At 40.5% G+C, this 17,065-nt stretch overlaps 1 protein-coding gene across 8 annotated transcripts in view; it reads left to right on the top strand.

Moving 5' to 3' along the window:
* PHF20 (PHD finger protein 20) overlaps positions 1-17,065 on the top strand; it is a 63,899-nt gene that overhangs the window by 3,057 nt on the left and 43,777 nt on the right. For 5 of the 8 annotated variants that reach the window (XM_054217988.1, XM_054217989.1, XM_054217995.1 and 2 more), the window contains 8 exons: positions 3,556-3,670; positions 9,813-9,984; positions 10,200-10,284; positions 11,023-11,102; positions 12,720-13,107; positions 13,510-13,617; positions 14,592-14,768; positions 15,532-15,705. In XM_054217988.1, the coding sequence (XP_054073963.1) occupies positions 3,588-3,670; positions 9,813-9,984; positions 10,200-10,284; positions 11,023-11,102; positions 12,720-13,107; positions 13,510-13,617; positions 14,592-14,768; positions 15,532-15,705 (1,267 nt within the window). In that variant the 5' untranslated portion in view covers positions 3,556-3,587. Of the gene's footprint in view, positions 1-3,555; positions 3,671-9,812; positions 9,985-10,199; positions 10,285-11,022; positions 11,103-12,719; positions 13,108-13,509; positions 13,618-14,591; positions 14,769-15,531; positions 15,706-17,065 lie in introns of those variants that run through there. The other 3 variants (XM_054217990.1, XM_054217994.1, XM_054217993.1) reach the window with 3 other exon arrangements.

Below are 17,065 nucleotides of genomic sequence, written 5' to 3'. Positions count from 1 at the left end.
AGAGCTTAAATAAAACTGAAGAAAGTAAGAAAATGGCTACAGGTATGGGTATACAGAGCCCGCACTGTTGGCAGAGCGGAAAACTTGTTTTAGGAGATGAAAATCATGGTCCCTGAAAGGATCAATGTAAGCGTATTCTCCTCTGCGTTGCCCTCATATAAGTGTGCGTTCCTGATTGGTACCTCTAAATATCTGAATGGTCTTTAAAAGCTAAATGACCTCATGGTGACTTTTATGGGGAAGAGAAGGCTCTCCCTTTGAAACAACAGAAATGTGTAGTTTTAGTGTTGTAGATTTCGATATATTTTCTGTTGGCAGTAGTGATTTGTCTAAATCCTGGAGTATTTGTTCCTGAAACAGGCCTAATGCTCGTAGTAGAATAAGAACTTCTGGAGAAAAGCCATACAGCTTTGGGTGTAGGCCTGGTAACTACCCTGTATTTTAACAGTGGTCTTGAGCACTTGATAAAAATGAATTCCCAGAGTTACTGAAGCAAAAAGCCTGCTCTTGTCTTGGTTTAGTCACCAAGTTAGTACAAATTCATTTTTCTGCTTGAGAAAATTTTAGAAGAGATGTTCTGGTGAAGTGTTCTTATTTCCAAATTGTAGCTATGACAGTGTCTGATTAGTCTGGGGTTGTTTGTTAACGGTCTCTTTTGATGTAGTTCAAGATTTTTAAGTAGTCGTTGCAGGAGAGGACAGAGGCCGAAATACAAAATCTCGAAGCGGAGGCAAGGCCCTGGTTTCAGTGCTTTCTTTCTGAGGATCAAAGTTCTCCCTTTGATCAAGGTCATGCTGGTGAAATGTGGATGGGCTTTTCAGTGCTGCCTGTTGGCCTTGTTTGTGAAGAGCTGTGTGATGGCTCCCAGCGGAGGTCACGTCATACACGGTTTTGGTCTTGCTGTAGGGCTGTATGTTTCAGGGTAAAATTGTTGAGATCCTCTAACTCCTGCAATGTTCTACCAAATATGTAGCAGCTTGAAGAAGCTGTTCCTGAAATCAGCTGCAAATGAAGAAGACGGCCAGCCTTGGGAGGCATGCTGAGTAAGGGGGCTGCTGGATCGAGTTAAATCCAGTTGCAGGGTGGGAGAGAGAACCCAAAGCGGCCCAGGTTTCAATAATTTGGGAGGAGGGAGGAAGGAGGACTTTGGGGGAGGGGGCAGGGGTTTTTGCGGGGGGGGGAGAGATTTTTCCCCATATGATTTCTCCTCTTTCAACTTTCTGATCAGCTGCCTCCTGACAGGCTCGACTGAGTTAGTGAGGTGCCATAGGTGCGTGCTCTCACAAATGCTGGTGTTAAGCCGCCTCTAGCTGTAAAGTGGGCAGAGTTCAGACTTCTCACAGACTCTACAGCCTCTGTAAATATGGTTAAATGGCTTTCACTTTTTTTTTTTCAGATTTCCCTTTAGTTGTGATACTTGTAGGGTTTTTTTAATATTTGACTGAAACTATACTAAGGCCTTCTTCACCAAAATTGAGGCTTACTTATAGAAGCACTATTGTATGAGATCCTCTTACTGAAGTTGGGAGATGTGGATGTTTCTCTTCAGCCTCTTGTAGGTGAGCTGAAATGACTCCCCGTCTTCAGGATTGCAGCTATTACCGAAGGGGGCCGCTGCAGAGAGCTTCAATAACGTACTTCCAGGATTACGTTGTCTTTGCATCTCCCTACTTAGGGAAAAGGAAAAATAAGTTTACAGCTGCAAGATGGCTCTTGTCCTAGTAACTTCTCCTACAAGTGTTAAGCAAAATGTGTGTCTGTTACACATACGGAGGCAGGAAATTCTATTGCTAATGCGAGAAAGTGGTATTTTAATCATGTAAATCTGCAGACAACATAATGGATGTTTGAGATGTGGGTGGATAAACTGATTAAAAAAGAAAATGTAGCTTTGCACTTGCTGTTTGGATTTCCAGATGTATTTTTTTTAATTCTTACTGTTTTATTTTTCATCAGAACGTAAAACTCTAACCGTCTTAATTTCTAACCATCTTAATTTCCTTCCCCCTCTCCTTTCCCAATTACAAGTTACTGAGGTGGTAGGTAAATGGCCCCCTACCCCAACCTCTAGCCATATTAGAAGACTAGTCATTCCTGTACTGATTCACATCCATGCTGGGCAAACTCCCAGTTTTTTATAACGTACTGTAGAAAAGTAACTTGCAGTCTTTCTCCTCAGTTCCTAGGTGGCTAAAATATTTTTTTTTTCTTTTGTTGTGAATCACTGTGTTGTGAATTGAGCTTACAGGCAAGAGTGAGGGCTTTTTTCCCGTACCCTTGCGGGCTGCTTTAACAGTAGTGAAGATAAGCCTAAAAGCAGTGCTGTAGAGGAGGACAGCAGATCATCTTCTGCTAGAGAAGTTTCTTTGCAATGTGGTTGTTATACTCGAGGTGGTGGGGGCACCTCCATGGCCAGCCCTTGGCAAATGGCCTGGTTTAAAAAGTGTGTCGATGGAGTAGCTTTTCCCTGTGATAGAAGCTTTATGACTTTCCTAAAGATCTCTGGCTTCTGAACCATGCTTAAACTTAGGAGTAGTTAATCTTAAAATAGTGTTAATCCTCTTATATATGCAGCTATATCGTTGCTGTTTATGCATTGTGTGAACCAAAATGCTGCTGCTTATTTCTGTTGCAAGTGCACATCTCCTTATTCCTGTAGTATAAGACTAGAATGCTTTTTAATTTAACTTGCGTCCATTTTATACATCTTTAATTGAATCCTCAGGATGTAGCCTTACTGTAAGGAGGACAGTATTGAATAAAGCTTATTTGTATTTTTGGATCCTGTGAGCTTGAAGGCTACAGGAATGGATCATAGTTTTTATCTTACAATTGTGGCAAACGACTGCCAAAAAACTGGGGAAAAATAGCTCTTGATCAGGCTTACCACTAAAAATACCTTGAGAGCACCTACTTTGGCAAGATTTTTAAACCTTTACATTATCTGGTGGAAACATGTCTTAATGAAGACTTTATTTATTTTCTGGTTAAAATGGTGGAGAAGTGGGAAGAAAGCAATGCAACTACGCAAGCAGTATAGGCACTCTTCTAAAATTGTAACCAATTTTAGAAGAGTGTCTATACTGCTTGCATATTCGCAAGAAACTGCGGATTTCTAATGTCTGTGAACTCTGTTGCATTTGTAATGATGAGGTGACAGTGTCGAGTGTTTCACTAACATGGTAGCTTTTGAAAGATTGTTATTGTGTTTGTTTTTTCCCACTTCCTATTTACTGGATTCCTTGTTTTCATCAAAACCGGGAGGGGGGAGAGAACATCATGAAACTTCTGTCTCAGTTGTGAATAAACATTGGGTTGCAGAGTTCTTAATTGACCTGGAACTTGGACTGGTGGACAAAAGTTGAGCTTCAATCTTTCATGGTCCAGTAGCTAACCATTTTGTACGCTGTCACTTGGGAACCCTTGTTTAAGAGATAATTGCCCCCATTACTTTCTGCAAACCAAAAATATAGAGGTAGCTTTTGGGGATTATGGTGCATAAGCTTATTTTGTGTATGTCTTGATTAGTGATTGATATTTAATTGCATTTTTCAGGGGAATAAAATCAGCAGTGTTGATATTACAAAATGACAAAACATCCTCCGAATAGAAGAGGGATCAACTTTGAGGTGGGAGCCCAGTTGGAAGCCCGTGACAGATTAAAAAACTGGTATTTTTTTAAAACCATTCATATTGTATTAACTCTAAGTTTTTAATATCTTAAACATTTTGTATTGGTACAATATTTAGAGTCCTGGTGATTGGTTTGTAGGAAAGTAGTTAACTTATAAAAGTTTATATACCAGTGGTTGAAATGGGCGATAGATGCTGAAATGTTGTGCTGGTCCTTAAAAAGAAGTGTACTGGTGCTATCTGTGTCTGGGAAATAGTACTACTCATAAATCTGCTGGGACTTCAGACTCCGATACTCCTGAATTCATACTTTCAGTTCTGTGCTGTACACAGATTGCAAAGCAGACGACATGGAGAGAGAAATTCTTTGCAGTACAGAATACCCAAGGTGGTTCCTCACTGCTTCTGTTCCCATTGCTGTTGTGAACTCACAGGCTTTAAAGTCCGATTGAAATTGTTACGGTCTGTGCACATTTGAGGGTGGTCAGCTTTAGAATTAAAGAACTGGGTGGGGAAACACATTCAACACTAAAAAGTCTACTCTGGAGCCTGTCATGCAGGCTTTAGTTGTGAACACTTTTCTTGACTAACCAGTGCAGTAGGAAGGGAAAAAGGGCCTAAAAGTTAAGTGGGCTAACATTGAGCCTTCTAACTCTGTTCATTTTAGGAATTCAACTCAAAAAATTAGCATTGAATAAAGCTTGGTGAATGATGCATATGATGAAAATTGCTGGAGTCAAAGGCTTCTTAAATACAGGAATCAATTTGCTTTTGTTAGCTCCTTAAGGTATCTCCTCTCTCCTGAAATCAGCTATGGTTGACCTTTATTTAAAAGTCTATGTGGGTTAGACACGATTTTACTTTACGCTCTGGAAGCTGCTGGCAGGGTAAGCATGCAGAAGTCACAGTACTGAAAACCGTCTGGACATCCCAGAAGGATCAAGCACTGTCTTAGACACATGGCACCTGTTCCAGAACGTCTTGGTTGCATGCAGAGTATTTGTCTACTTGCCAGGTACAAGGGGACTGGAATTGTGAAAATGAGGAAACATAGCTCTTTGTGGAAAGCATGTGGAGTACGAACACTAAATCATACTTGCATGTTGTGTTGGCTTTCCTGCATAACCAAGAGTTGTGAAAGCAGGGCTTCGATCTGAATCTGCATTCATCTCTTGTATTCTTGAGCTTTGTTTATACAGCAAAAAATACAGTCCCACCTACAAAAATGAGATTTCTTAGCCGGTCTGTAATGTAGGCTTATTAAAGATGCAGTTTAGTATAGATGGTGTTTGAGTAAGGCAAATAACGTGTGTCCATGTCTATTAACCCTTCTGACATGTTTGAACAACAACAGTATCTCAAAATATGGGCATACAAAGCTCTTACATGGGAAAACCTGGGGGAGGGAATTCAACACCTGCTGTACTTTCCACATAACCCTTGGCTTAAACTTGAATTTTGGATATGCTGCATGTCCAAAACCAAGCCGTGGGGTTTGGTTTTTATAAACACTTGATCTTAAATGACCTGTCTTAAGGATAGTGTTTTGCAGCTCTTTCATTTCAGAACTTCAGTTATTAACTCTCCTTTCTGAAAGTTTCATTTTGATTGCTAAGCTTTGAAGCTTGGGTCAGAAAGTCTGTGTTTCCTTGGCCAGTGATCTGCGTGTATTTCTGTCTTCAGGGTTTATGAACCAAAATTTGTAAGAGCTGGGGGCTTATTTTTTCTTGGCAGATGTCTTTTTTTTTTTTTTCCTCAGCTACTTTCACCTGCCGCTGTGTTAACAGGAACACTCTGTGGCCTCTTATGTGGATACAAAACTTTCCGTTTGCAGATACTTTCTTTTCCCAGTGCTGAACCTTCAGAGGTCCAAGCTTTCCTTGTGTGTACTTCAGTTGCTATGTTGGCACTTAACCACAGGCAGAAGTCTCTTGTTTGATCAGGGGGCTGGCTTTGGTTCCTGTGCTCAGTACCAGCCACCCCAGCCAGTTCATGGGCCGGTATTGCTTCTCAAATGGCAGTAGCGCTTTGGAAAGCGTTTCATGTCAGAGCCCCATTTACCTGCCTTTCGTGGCAGTGGCTTGTGCCCCGGAACGCTAGTTCAGGACTTTCAGGTTGTTTGGATGTGATGCCAACCCTGTTGAATAGGACAACAATGTGCGTATGCCAGCAGAGTAGTCAATGCAGAGTCTGCTCCTTGCCAAAGTGCAAAGTGAATTTTGCATCTTTAGAGCTTTTAATCAAAGGTTGCTTTGTTGTATCTAGAATGTTAATGTACTGGAAGTGCACTCCAGTTCCTGGTGCAGTTGTCTGTCACCTGCTAGACTCAAACTCCAGGGAGTACAGTGTGTACTTTTGGTGCTTGGCTTAGCTCTTAGGGCTTGGTGGAGGCATCAAAGCTGTCATGAAAGGCTTTGTGACAGTGTCTGATGTCAGGGCATTAAAGGGAGAGAGCTCTGGCCATCAGGCAGTGCCTCCACGTGTGCTGAAAGGTCCCTTGGTGTACACTGTTGGAGTTCTGAGGATGGAGTAGTGGGACTGCTCCAGTAGTGCAGTCCTAAATGGAGAGATGCCAGAGAAACTAGCTGTTAATGATGTATGTGCACACACTGTCCCAGCTGAACCGAGTTCTGCAAACTCTGTGCATCAGATCATTTAAACTCTTCAGTGCTGGCTAGCTGCAGACATCCTCTGTTACTGAAAAGAGCCTGACTCTGCACTGGATGCCTGCAGTAGGCAAATGATGACACCTCTTCAAGTTCTGTCTGTTGTGTGAGTAAAATGGATATGAAGAGACTTTTGAGTCTAGTTGAGGCTCTTGAGTATTGAAAACAAGATTAGTATTGTTAGAGTATTGCACTACCCTGTTAAGGTTTAGATTGTCAGTCCCATGAGTTTGACTGCTCATGCTGTCAGGACTCTGTCTCGGTACTGAAAAGATGAAACCCTGTAGCTGTTGTCCTCCATGGTACTGGTTCTTCTAGATGCTTCCTTTCCTCTCAGTATTGCTTTGACTGCATTGAGCTTGTCCCTTCCTAGCTCCAAGAAGAGGGGGGTTTACAGCAATTCCATTTTGGTATGTAGGAAAGGCGAAGGGAGACAAACTAGTCCAGAACTGAGGGGTAGGAATTCGTTCAGTTGGCACTCTGATTCTGAATTTCCAGATGTTTAACATCTTTCCAGAGGGTGGTTTTACACTTGTGTCTACAAGAGACCCATTTTCATATTGTTTGCTGTGCTTTGACAGTGGTTGCCAGTCATTGCTTATCACTCTGTTGAGAGTTATGCTGCTTGAGCTCTTGAATGGCGTTTGGGTTCTTATCAAAACTAATGGTGGCAGTTGGCATTAGTTGGCAACTTCTTGGAGGTTTTTCCTTACTGTTTAGCCAGTGCATAAGGCCTTGAAAGGTACAAGCTCATCATTCTTTTTGAATTGAGCTGGAAAACTACTTGTTTTGGCCTCCCAATACGTGTCTGATTTCAGCTTGTTTTTCACAGTGTGTTAGATAAATATTTAATTAGTACCATTTGGGGGTTTCTTACCCAGTATCAGTTAGCTGTCTTGAAAATCCATGGAGTCAGCTAAATGCTTCCATTGTGTTTTGGGGGAGGATGTGTTGGACCATCCCTGAACACGTGGTGGTTGTACTCTTTTTTTCGAGCCATAGCCAGGCTTCAGCTATTGGCCTTTTTATTTTGTGTATCCCCCCCAGAGTATGTTTTCTTGATTAAGCAAGTCTGGATTTCCTTTAAGTTACCTCTGCCCCTGGGCATGTTCACAGGTTTTTTGGTGCATGTGTGTGGATATGCTCTATTACCCCTCTTCTGTATGGATCTGTGAGGACTTCTGCCTCCTGATGTAGCATGCTGGCTCAGTGCTTTGGAGGCAAGGGTACAGATGTTGGGGGAAGGAAGCTTGCAGTGTCAACGTGTAGTGCTCAGAGCTGTTGCGAACCTATGAACCTTTCTTCTTTGTGTCAAAGTTGCCAGCACTGTGTTTTGCATCTGAAAGGAAGGTGGTATCAGGGAGGGGGCTGTCCAAATTTGTGGCTAGATCTAGCAGAGCTTCTAATAGGTTTGCTGTTCCAGCCAAGAGCACTGAACATATGTTTGCTGATGTTGGTTGCTTCGGAAAGAGAAGATTTGTTCAGACTTAGCAGCATGTTATCCAGGAGCTGGCTGAGAGCTCCCGTTCACCCACACTGCCTCTCAGCCAGGCAGGTTTGTTTTTGCTGTTCTTGGTGGGAGTCTTTAGAAGCTGAGGTGGGATAGGTGCAGACGATGCTAGTACATGGTTCTGGGATGGTGGTTCTTATGGTGGAGAATGTTTCTCCTTTTACTGGGTATGAAGCAGGGGGCAGTCTTGCATCATAGACCCAGTTGGCTCTTGTCACTTGGGCTTGTCTCTCCCCAGCAGGAGAGGGTTAGTGGATTGAGTGTGTTTACCAGAGGTGTTTACCTGCTTAAAGTGACAGAGTACCAACTCAACATTTATCAGCTTCCCTGGACCAGCCCTAGGTCCATGGGATCCCTGATGGCAAAAGCATCCTTCTGGCTAGTCTCTTGTTGAGAGGACCTGGGAATTCCTACCCCCATTTTTGCTGTACTTCGTAGGGAACTGGATACGGATTTTTGTTATTACCTGTACTTCATGACAGGCAGGTGCTGAGATACCTAAGAATAAACCGTGTTTAATAGAACTATGTTGTTGTATGTGGAAAGACTATGGATGTTCCCACCTTATGAACCTGTGCAGGGCAGTGCTTGGGGTTACCTAAGCATGAAATATGTTGACTGTCACATGAAGGAAGTTACTTTCTTCCTAGGAAACTGGTAACCAGTCAGAGATGTCCGTGCCGTAAGTATCTCCCATCTGTTTTCATCTCCTCCACGGCCTTTGCTGCGTTTGTTTTGATAACGTATCGGGATGAACTAATGGCATAGCTTGAGGCATGTGGCCTTAGTCGGTGGTCGCAGTGTAAGGCTCTGGCATGGCCTATTTGTAGCTCTTTTTGAAGAAGTCATGACTGGACGTGTCTCAGGTCTGCTGAAGAATTTCAGCTGTAGGGAGCATTTCTTTTAATTTGTTAGGATTGTAGAATGGCAGTCTGTGTTGCGTTTAAGTCTTAATTGTGACATGTCTGGGTTTTATTTTTAGCATCAGGCTTGATCCTTTCAGGATACCATTTGTTTCTACCACTTGTTCTATCTTTTCAAGTGGCATTTATCAGGTAAAGAATACTTGTGGATTTGTGGCTTGTATGTTTTTTTTTCTCCTTTGCATTTGTTCAAGAGTTCAGTGGTGCCTTGCCTTTCTTCTACAAATAACTGAAAATACTGACAAGTGAAGATTTTCTCCTGGCGTTACTATTGTGAGGGGAAAGCATCAATGCTTGGGATGTTATCTTCAGCTGGGATAGTGAAGGATGCTGATTCTGAAATACTTACTGTAGTTACAAATTACCAATGCAATTAAAGAAATGCATAGTTTATGAGGTCTCCCTGGTTAGAAACAGCTGAATTTGGCTCATGTCAGATTCCTTTACTTGTAATATACTGAGAGATTTTGACTTAAATGTCCCAGGACTCTGCAGGTGAAATTTAACTTCGAGAATCTAAAACTTAAATTAGGTCTAGTGTGCCTGCTTGACTTCTATTGTTACTCTGGGAAGATGATTCATTATGCCTGTTGATGGTTATCTCTGAGAGAAGTGAGTGTATTGACCTCCAGGTGTTCCTCTCGGTAAGAGGGTGCTGAAGCTATCAGTTTGGTGAATATGTGAAATTTCTAGGTGTAGGGAAGGTTTTTCCGACTCCTTGATCTCCAGTTACAATTTTTTCCACCTCAGGCTAAGAACGCCTTAGTTTTCTCCTCTTCCTGCAGCCAGTGTTTTGCCTTTGCAAATTTTGGGATTCTTTTCTGTGCTAAGCTTAGTCACGTTGCAAAGTCTTTATTGCTTATACAAGTGATACATGAAATAACATTAAGTTTGTAGAAACTAAAGGTTGTTAGCTGTAGTTACTCAGCTCCCCATCACACCTGATCAAGCAGGTCTTCAGATATTTTGCTCGTGACCATGCAGAAGGCTCCATTTGTGTAATGTTTTGTACCATAGTTAAGTGTCTGAGGCGGCTAACCTTTTTCTTAATTGAAATATTTTAATCTACCTTTTGACCAGGTATCCAGCTCACATTGAAGAAATTGATTATGAAGAAGGAAAAGTACTTATCCATTTCAAACGCTGGAACCATAGATATGATGAATGGTTTTGTTGGGACAGTCCTTATTTGCGTCCCTTAGAGAAAATACAGTTAAGAAAAGAAGGATTACATGACGAAGAAGGTTGTGCAGTAAGTAGAAAATAGAGGACATTTGAGTATGTAACAGTTTAACGTGCAGTTGTATGAATTACGACTGTTAAAATGCTTCCCTGTTGCTGTGTTGCCTGCTGTGTAAGTTTTATGATTTATTTTAAATATTGGAAAACTAACTATTTTGGTGTGTTAATGAAGTTGTACGTTTCAGTAATTCTCAGATGAAAACACTTTTAACTACTCTCTTGTAGGGATTTCATATAAATGATCAGGTATTGGCGTGCTGGTCTGATTGTCGCTTCTATCCAGCCAAAGTTACTTCTGTTAACAAAGATGGTAAGGAGTCACTTTTGGTTTTGTTGTTCTTGTTAATAATGCATTTTTAATTGTATTCTAACCTTTTTGCTTAGGTGAAGAGCTAGTACAGCAAACATCTGTGAAAAGCTTTATTTTGAATTGTGTTTTAGTCTGCTGTCAACTTTTTTTAACCTAACCTCTTAGCCTTTTCATGAGATAAAAGAACTTTATGCTGAGATACCCAGTCAATAATTGCTTGAAGTATATATTTGGGAAAAATGGTTTCTTCTTAAGTTTGTCATCAAGAGATGTCTGTAACTGCAGTAAAACTAGTGTCAGAGCTGCAAAAATGTTTTACAAATGGGGAAAAAAAAAAAAGCACAGACATGCCTCTCCTCTTTGAGTATCAGTAAGGAATTGCGAAGGACTGGTTCTTGTGCTGTGATTTCTTTAGACTGACTACATGTTGTAAGGTCAAGGAGAAAACATCTGTGGAGTATTTCACCAAAAATATTTCTGGGTTTTGTGAGGAAAGTAAGGAGCAGTTCTAAGCTTAGACATGCACTTTTATGCTTACCGTAATTATTTTTGATAACTTCACTGTTTCTCCCTTACCTGGCCTGTGGTAAGACCTCTGCTGTTGAATTTTCTAACAGTGCAGATAAGGCAGCTTTTATCTAGAGCTAAATATACAGCTGGAGTATTGGAGCTCTTAGCAAATGCTCTGTTAAATAACTTCTGATCTTTAAACTCTTCTGCTTTATTTTCAAATTGTAGGTACGTACACTGTGAAATTTTATGATGGTGTAGTTCAGACTGTCAAAAACATTCATGTCAAAGCTTTTTCCAAAGATCAGGTAAGGATTGTGTTCGTGCTACTAGCGTGCTCTAAAATCGACAGTTCAGGTGGCTAGATTTGATGAGTTATAAAATATGAAATGGATGAAACATCTCTGTTGCTAACATACCACACATCTGAAGTAAAATCTGTTAAAATGGAAAGGTCGTGCCTATATTTATGGTATGATATGCAAAGCTGTCAGGCTGATATTTTCATGAATGCACCTCTTGAACTAAAGAAGTCATAGGCATATAAATGGAAGATGTTTCTAAAAATCATTGGAAGATTCAGAATGTACATACTAAAGCTAGTGAGTGGTAGGTCATTGAAACATGCTTTGGTTGTTTCAGCTGTTTGACATTAGTTTAAATACATGCCTCTTAAAAATTAAGGGATGGGGACCATGGAGTGGACAGAAACTGTTCTTTCCCAAAGTAACTGCTTGATTGTCTTGAGCCTTTTAAGGAAGTGGTCTTTCACCTCATAACTTTGAGAAGATAGCCTTTTTACTAATCCATGTTTTGCTTCTATGGTTTGGCTGTTCTACCAACCCTTCACCTGCTCAGTGCTGTGGGTTCAGCTCGTGATGGAAAGTAGTAGTGAGCCAGTTAAAAAAAAAAAAAAAGTGTCGTGCGCATGGTGAGAAGGAAGAAGTTATTAGTCAACAAGAAGAGGGAAGTTAGTTCAACTAAAGGCAGTGTTGACACATGACCAACTATAATTTATTAATCCAGGTGCAAAGTTAGAAGGTTTCTGTTCATCGGACCAGCGAAGTTCTGTGACAGCCTGTAGCAGGATCATTGGAATGGGAAAAAATCAAAATTACTATCTCCCCCCCGGTGGTGTTAGTGTGAAACCTGATCACAAAACAGAGAGGACACTGAGTAGCAGTGACCTGTTGATAGAGGGGTGTTCTTCCCGGTTTGGTGGTGTTATCTGAGAACTGCGGGGAAATGAGATTATGGCTGAATATTTTATCAGTAGCTTGTTGGCCAGGGACAACTAAGGATTTTCATGTCCTCTCATGCTGAACACAGTTACAGACAGAAAAACTTTAAAGTTCTGTTATTAAATATAAATATGTACATTTTAGTATCATGTGTTTCCTGATCAAGTCGGTGATTGCAATTGCTTTAGGTGACTTTACTTAGCATGTTTCAGTAGCGGTGATAGTTATAAGCTAAATACTGGTCTGCTTTGAATGAGACACTTTTGTGAGAAGAAGAGTTTTTGTATCCATGTGATTGAGCTCTCTGCGCTTTTCTGTGCTCTTGACTCCCGCTCTTTCTTCAGTGTCCCAAGTAGGCTTTAAGTAGTACTGTGCAAGCTAGAATCCACCTCACCTGCACATGAGAATGAAGAAACGCAAATCTCTTATGCCATGGAGGTGTGAGAAGAGTGAATCTCTTGTACTGTCCTGCTGAAGCCGCGTAGGTCCTTGAACAGTTCAAGTGCCTCTAATTTTTAATCTGTGGGCTGCACACACAGATACATGTTTTATATATATGCTATATATGCTTTTTTTTAGCCTTTGAAAAATCGGATAAGGATGCAAGTCTGCTAAATACAAAGGTGGGGGAGGACTCTGAGATTGCGATAAGTTAATTTTCATTTGTCATTCTCTTTATTCTAGAATATTGTGGGTAATGCTAAGCCTAAGGAAAGAGGTAATGAAATTCCGTCATCTCCTGAAAAGCAGGAGAAATTTAAAGAACAGAGGAAAGCAACAGGTAATGCAAAGAAAGACAAGGATGAAAAGACATTAAAGACTGAGAAAAGAGTTAAGCAACCTGATAAAGAAGGAAAATTGATAGTCATCTCAGAAAAAGGCAAGGTCTCGGAAAAGAATATATCTAAGAATGGAAAAGAAGATAAAGAGAATATATCAGAGAATGATATGGAATATTCAGTAGATACACAAATTGAGAAGAAGCCTGAGAATGACAATGTAAAGAGTCAACAGGAAAACACAAAAGAAACTAAACGAAAACGTGGGAGACCGCCAATAACACCTCCAACGGGTATGTAGCTAAGCTTAAATGTTTAGGCCATGTATCAGAACCCTTCTAAACGTACCTGAAGGACTGAAGAGAAGAGTCTTGCTCTTTCACAGCCTAAGTCTCTAGAAACTTTGAAAAAAATTTAAACTTGTCTTTTGGTTAGGACAGCTGAGAGCATACTTGTTAGTTAGGTTTGGAGCTTCAGTGGTTTGGTCATAGGTTAGATTTAGGCAAGTAATCTTTATATATTATAAAACATGTCTGTAGTAGGATTAAATGCTGATGTGTAGACTTGAGAAAGCCAGATGAAACTGTATTTATGCAAGTCCAATATTTTAAGTTGTGAGGCTTGGGAATTAAGTTTTAAAGAGTTTTTTGCAGCTTCATATCCAGTCACTTCTTGCTCTCTATCAAAATATGTAGAGCCAAGTTCTCAGACGCTGCAGCCCATAACTTTGGAGTTAAGACGTCGGAAAATACCTAAAGGAGGCGAAGTTCCATCAAAGCGTCCCAGGATTGAAAAAAACTTGTGTGAGTATTTTTTGCTATTCAACTGTCACAGTATTTGTAAATATAAGTTCTTGAAGCTTAAGTGGAGGGGTGGGGGGAAAGGTCTGTCTTATTAACCTTGAACTGTGGTACATGAAATGGCTGAAATGCAGCACCTGTTTTTCTTAAATCAGCCATTCGTGTGTAGCAGCATCATGCTGAAATCCCTCCTAAATCTTGGAAGCTGGATTTGGATAAAGGAGATGTAAGTCTTGATGCAGACATTCATACAGATAGGGGCAGCAGTGATTATATTGCTTCCAATACATAGAAGGTTATAAAAGCCTTTTTCTAGTTGTAGAAACTTCTTAGTTACTAGATGGAGGATCTACCACGTTGCTTAGCCAAGAAACTTTAATACTAGGTAAATATTCATGTCGCTGTAGTCTAGCTTCTGCTTTATCTTGGTATACCATGTAGTGATGTTGAAGAAGTTGAGTGTGGTGATGAGGAAAGAAAATTATATTTTCTATAGTAGTACCATGAACAAGGAGATGAAGATCTGAAAAGGGCTGTCTTCCCCTTCCTTAGGACCACAAAGTCTTAAAGCTTCAGTGCACATATGTTATCCAGCTTAGGGTCCACGTTGTTTGTGTGTATGAATTGTCAGATCTAGTGTCAGGTATTACTTATGTCTGTGGGACAGCTGCTGCTTAAAGCAAAGGTTCACCGGTGAGATGCTGATCTGTATTCTTACTTCAAATCTGTTACTAAAAGAAAAAGTTGAGACACCTATAAAATGGGCTTTTGCTCTATTTTTATGCTTATTTATAGCTGTTTATATGACTGTAGCTTTTACAGAGAGGTCTAATCACCAGCTTTTGTTACTAACCTCAGTCCTTAAAAAAACCCCACACTTTCAAACTGTCACTGGAAGAGGAGATCTTTAAAGTTTGCTTGTGAGCTATTTTAGTAATCCTGTAGCTGCATGGTGCCATTGAACTTGTCTATTCCAGCTCAGGAAAAATTGAAGAACTCTTCAGATAACCCTGAAAGAGACCAGATCAGGAGGCGATCTTCAAGACTCTCGTCTAGTATTAGCCATGAGATTTTAAATACAGATCACGTCACAGCTTCAGCGGAAGTTCAGCCTTTGAAAGATGCAGTATCTAACCAAAAGGAATCTGAGAAGGGTAAGCAGCTTCCTGGTATACTCTGGATTTGTGGTGGCATGGCAGTCATCTAGTTGTTGAAAGTGCTGTATTTTCACTTCCGTAACCTGCAGGCTCTATATCTGCAATTAAAACCTGGTTCCATCAGCAGTGCAGAGAAAACTCTTGGGAAGTTTGTATCTCTCTCTGCTGTCATGATTGGCTTTTGCTTTTGATTCCCTCTCCCTCCTGATGAGTAACCCTAGCATTTCCCTGGTGTGGTGGGAGCTTCTCCAGTAGAGGGATAACTGGCCCTGCAAAAGGAGAGCTCCATAGGTTGTAAAATAACTTAAAGGAAATGTTGTGGCTGGTTTTCTTTTAACACTTTTAGATTGAAGAAGTAACCCAAATGCTAAGCTTACGGTTTAATCCTCTTGTTGAACGCTAAAACCACCAAATGGGATGCTTTTATTCTTAGTCTGTGTGGAGGTAATGCTCCCTTCTTCTGCCCTGTTCACTGCGTTTCCCTTTAATGGGGAGCTCTGATAATAGGTTGAAAAGACCTGTCCCATTTTAGGCTATAAAGAGTTAGCAGCCCGTGTGTTTCTAAGCAGCTCTAAATGTAGAGGGTTGATACAAGTAGCTGTGTTGTAAAAATTCTGCTTTGTGTTAATACAGCAGCAAGCAATCTGGACGGGGATGGGTATTTGTCTCCGCTGTAATGTGGTAAATGCACGTATTGCTGTTCTGGAATATGCTTTTGTGTGCATTTCACTCAATGAAAATTTTTTTTTCTCCATTCTAGTCCAGTTAGAAATTCCTGTTGAATCTGACCAAAGTTTCAGTGAACAAGGATCTCCTGGGAACACATCACATAGCACATCACTCAGTACGGATGCCAGTTTACAGGAAGAAAAATTTGAAGACACTGAGTCTTTCTCTGTTACTGTCAGAACTCAAGAACCTTCTGCTGCTACAGGTTCAAAATTTGATTTAATACTTAATTTTGATACATTTCTTAAGGCAACTGATGCCAGGTGTGTCGTGCTTGTATGAGTGTCACTAACAAAAATTGTGCGTTCTTGCGGTGTTAAGCATGGGGGGAAAATGCATATTTTTATTCCTCATGGACTCAGTTTTGATCTCATGCTTTGACAGCAATCTTCCCAAAAGTTGAAATAATTATTTTTAAATGACTGGATGCGTAATATTTTTAGCACGTGAATGGTGAAATTAACAAGTGCAGTTTATAATTTAATGTTTGTAACTCTGGATTAATTTGGACTAACACTTTAAAAGATCAGGTTCTTTTCTCATTTCTGTGCTCCGGGTATGTGTTAGCACTGATGTTTGAGAATCCTGACCGTGCATTTCTATATCCTTATGTTTTGGCTTCTGTTAAGCTTAAGCCCTTGACTATTTAGAGGTGTTAGTGCAAGTTTATGAAGTAGTCAAAACATTTCAGTGTCTATCTTAATGTATATATTCTATTTTCTCTTTTTCAAATTAAAATTTCCTATACAGATAGTAGACTATGCCAAAACGTAGTGCTGTCCTGTGATTGTTTGTTGTAACTTTAATACTCGTATCTGCAGCTAACTGGAGAAACTTGAACTATAAATTCCCTAGTTTATGCTCTTATCAAATGAGCTTAATTTTCAGTGGAACAGAGCATTTAGAGGGATCTACAGTTGCTGAGCATTGCTAGAGTAATCTGTACGTGCTAGCTTTCATCCTGTTTGTTGATTATTCCAAATTTACCCTCCTCCTCGCATGTGTCCTCTTTCACCCACTCTCGTGTAACTGTACGAATGAAATGTCCTCTCCCTTTGCCACAGATGTGCACCTTCAGTGCAGGAAGGAATTTACCTGTTTTTCTTTGCTCAGGTTTGATGTGTAAATGGTCTTTTACTATTTTAAAAACTAGAGCTTCTTTGGTCTTGCCTTCCTTCCTAACCAGGCTGATGATATATCCACCTGTACTCTAACTATGGTACATCCAGCGTCTTTTAAATTGATGTGTGTTGGGGTCATGTCTTCCCTTCCCTGCTTTCTGGCAGTGAGTTCAGAACATACGGAGCGGCTGCAAATTTTTTGCTAGTCAGGCTGCTGTGTCCTTTTCAGTTTGTAAAGTACTTCTGGGTTTAACTTTTTTTTTTTTTACCTGATGGGTTGTAGCTTGGTTTGGCTCATGAAGGCAAAACAGCTGTTCGGTTGCTGTACCTGGACAGAACACTAATCTCTGTGATACCAAGGAAACGTCATTACTCTCTGTATTAGCTCTGAGTACATGAGCTGTTGACAGCCTGCCTGCAAATCTCTGAAGCAAGGAGGGATGT

Source organism: Rissa tridactyla, chromosome 12 (assembly GCF_028500815.1).
Source record: "Rissa tridactyla isolate bRisTri1 chromosome 12, bRisTri1.patW.cur.20221130, whole genome shotgun sequence".
NCBI classification, from domain to species: Eukaryota; Metazoa; Chordata; class Aves; order Charadriiformes; family Laridae; genus Rissa; species Rissa tridactyla.
The sequence above is the reverse complement of the archived record's forward strand: the minus strand, read 5'-3'. Positions and strand labels throughout refer to the sequence as shown.